The sequence below is a fragment of the Empidonax traillii genome, unplaced genomic scaffold (assembly GCF_003031625.1).
Source record: "Empidonax traillii isolate 1590-97213 ecotype Southwest subspecies unplaced genomic scaffold, ASM303162v1 scaffold915:size242376, whole genome shotgun sequence".
NCBI lineage: Eukaryota > Metazoa > Chordata > Aves > Passeriformes > Tyrannidae > Empidonax > Empidonax traillii.
In genome coordinates this window covers 1-2,948 of record NW_020956108.1, presented here as the reverse complement: position 1 = coordinate 2,948, position 2,948 = coordinate 1, and the positions used below count along the sequence as shown (strand labels likewise).

At 41.6% G+C, this 2,948-nt stretch overlaps 1 protein-coding gene across 1 annotated transcript in view; it reads right to left on the bottom strand.

The window, feature by feature from the left end:
• The window catches only part of SLC6A5 (solute carrier family 6 member 5), a gene marked incomplete at its 5' end in the record, with an annotated part of 20,803 nt that extends 19,929 nt beyond the window's left edge, over positions 1 to 874 (bottom strand). Inside the window, 2 exons of the mRNA XM_027902848.1 lie at positions 106 to 209; positions 740 to 874. Of these exons, the coding sequence (XP_027758649.1) occupies positions 106 to 209; positions 740 to 874 (239 nt within the window). The remainder of the gene's footprint in view (positions 1 to 105; positions 210 to 739) is intronic.
• Between the last annotated feature and the right edge of the window lie 2,074 nt (positions 875 to 2,948).

Sequence of the window (2,948 nt, the reverse complement as noted above, 5' to 3'; positions counted from 1 at the left end):
AGGACATAAGGGGAGGATCTTACAAACCAGGTTTCTGCAAGTTGGAAGACATCTGGTTTTGGACAAATCTGTTTAATAAAACCAATGTATTTCACCCTTACGTACCTGTAGCAATTATTATGGAATTTGTTGTAAGAAGAGAGGGTAATCAGACCTCCCCATGCTGCAGATAAGGAGAAGAAAATCTGAGTGGCAGCATCCTTCCAAACCTAAGTAAGACAAACAGGAGAGGAAACAGCATCAGCTTCAGGAAAGAATGTTGGAGTGCTAGAAAGTTCAATAACACTGTTAAATGTTACTGTGAGGGGATTTACACTTAAGTACTTTAAATGAGCTTTAAACTAAAGGGGTGTCAATAGAATATTTAAAAGCAGAACCATTCCATGAAATACATCATGCCCATTTGATGAGGAGTGCTGTTCTTGTTGAGCCCATACAAAAGGACCCTATTAACTTTGCTGTGTATGGAAGACACAAATATCCAAACTACATTGTTTTACACATATCAGTCCAAATACATTCAGAAGAAAAAAATAAATAAAAGTACAAATCGAGAGGAAAAATCTGCGCCAGATGCTGATGTTTTATCTGCCAGTGACCCTAAATAATACTTCATCCACATAAAGAACAAGTTTCCACAGATGACTATATCACCCCTGAACACACAAAATGCTTGCAGCAGACACCAAGAGATGACTCGTTCACCCCAGCAGTCAGAAGTGCAACAGTGCAAACCCACCATGGCATCAATCAGCTTCTCCCACTTTGGCGTGATGAAGTACCAGATTCCATCTCCAGCTCCAGGGAGAGTTACTCCTCTTATGAGAAGGATGATGAGAACTACGTAGGGGAATGTAGCTGTGAAATACACCACCTGGACAGGACCAAAGGAAAGGTTGCTGAAAGGGCTTATTTGGATAAGAAGAGAGGAAGGGAAGATATAAGTGCTACACTGTTGCCTGAAGAAAGCAATTACTCAGGCTCAGAGACAACAGTCAGGGGATAAACTAGGAAAACAACCGGGTTATTTCCCAGGAAATCTGAAATTTTACAGCTCTTCTTGCTGCTGGAAACAGGAATAACACCAATAGAAACAAAGGTAAGAGCTGGGGTTCTAGGCAGAGAGGGGAAAAGGGTTCCTCTCTCAGTCTGGAGAGGAGCAATAAGAATTTACAGCTAAAAGAAAATATCGCTTTTGATCCTTGCCCAGAGCAAACTATCAGAGTTCAATGGAAGTTAAATGAGCAGTGACATTCAATAACACTTAAATTTCTGTGGGTTTTTTCCCTATATATTTCCATACATTTTTCTGTGTTTAACTAAAAAAAAAGGCTTAGTAAGTTTTATTACTGTTTGTATCTCTGAATAATTGCATATCACCACGGTGATATTTATGGTTCAAATGCAAAAAAGGAGAATGGGTGAAATGATCCAGATAGAACTAATCACCATGATATCTAAATACACAACAGTGGTTGTGTGTCTAATGTCTTAATAATGTCTCAATAATTATCTAGTAGAGGGATATGACCACAAAATCTCTGTGGTCAGATAAGATGACTGGATTATGGCCAGTTAAGGTCTACACTTGACACAGAAGCATTTCAAATATTTTTCACATTAACCTCTGAGTTTAAACAAACCAGAATCATAACATATTGGGCAATCATATCATAAAATGTTTTGAGTTGGAAGCGACCTTAAAGCCCACCTCATTCCAACCCCCTCCCATAGGCAAGGACACTTTCTACTGGACCAGGTTGCTCAGAGCCCCATCCAGCCTGGCCTTGGACACTTCCAGGGATGGGGCAGCCACAGCTCCTCTGGGCAACCTGTGCCAGGGCCTCCCCACCCTCACAGTAAAGAGTTTCTTCCTAAAATCTCATCTAAACCCACCCTCTTCCAGTTTGAAGCCCTTATCTTTGTCCTGTCACTCCATGTCCTTCTCCAAAGTCCCTCTCCAGCTCTCATGGAGCCACTTTAGGAAAGGGTTCTAAGGTCTCTTTCGGAGCCTTCTCTTCTCCAGGCTGAACACCCACAGCTCTCACATCTTCATGGAGAGATTCTCCAGCCCTCTGAGCCATCTTTGTGGCCTCCTCTGGGCTCACTCCAACAGGTCCATGTCCTTCTTAGGCCCCAGAGCTGGACACACCACTGCAGATGCATCCTCACCAGGGCTGAGGGGGAGAATCCCCTCCCTCAGCCTGTGGTCTGAGCTAAAGTGACTTTTGAAACTGTTTCTTTAAACCTCCTCTTGGCTGTTTCAAGAGGTGTTTCAACAAGTTGCCCTTACGAATTTTTTTGCAGTCTAATCTCTGTATAAATACAGGATTTCTACCTCTGGCTCCAAGAGCTCAGATTTTTTTTTCTCTCTGACATCAAAGAATTAATATGTTTTTGGCCACTAAGATACGTCGAAGAGTCAATATTTTTCTTGGCCACTAAGACACACTAGAAGAAATATCTATTGCCATATGCAAACCAAAGTTATCATCCAGTCTCTCATCTTTCATGAAACATTTTTTCCTATCGCAGTAAGGTGGTGGGGAAAAAAAAAAGTCTCGATTTTCCCCTGGCACTCTGAGTCTCTGGATTTTTAATTACCAAGTTACCTCCCAACAGATGATATCAGCTTCCAGAAGCAAAGAGGTGGCCTGGAATCACAAACTCTGTGGTCAGCTCTGGCAAGTTCGTGCCTGCACTTCCACTGTCTTTATCCCATGAAATATCTAGTTATTCTGCTCCAGCTTTTTTTTTTTTGAAGTTCAGTTCTGATTTTAAAACATGTTACTTAACATCCAAATTTACATCAAAATTTCCTGAATTCCAGTGAAATGCGAGATGACTGCACTATTTTAATAAACACCACAGAGAATAAGGAAGGCTGGAAGGTCCCCTTTTTGCCATCCCACTGCTGAGTGCAGTTCAAGAGCTCCTTTTAGACTGAT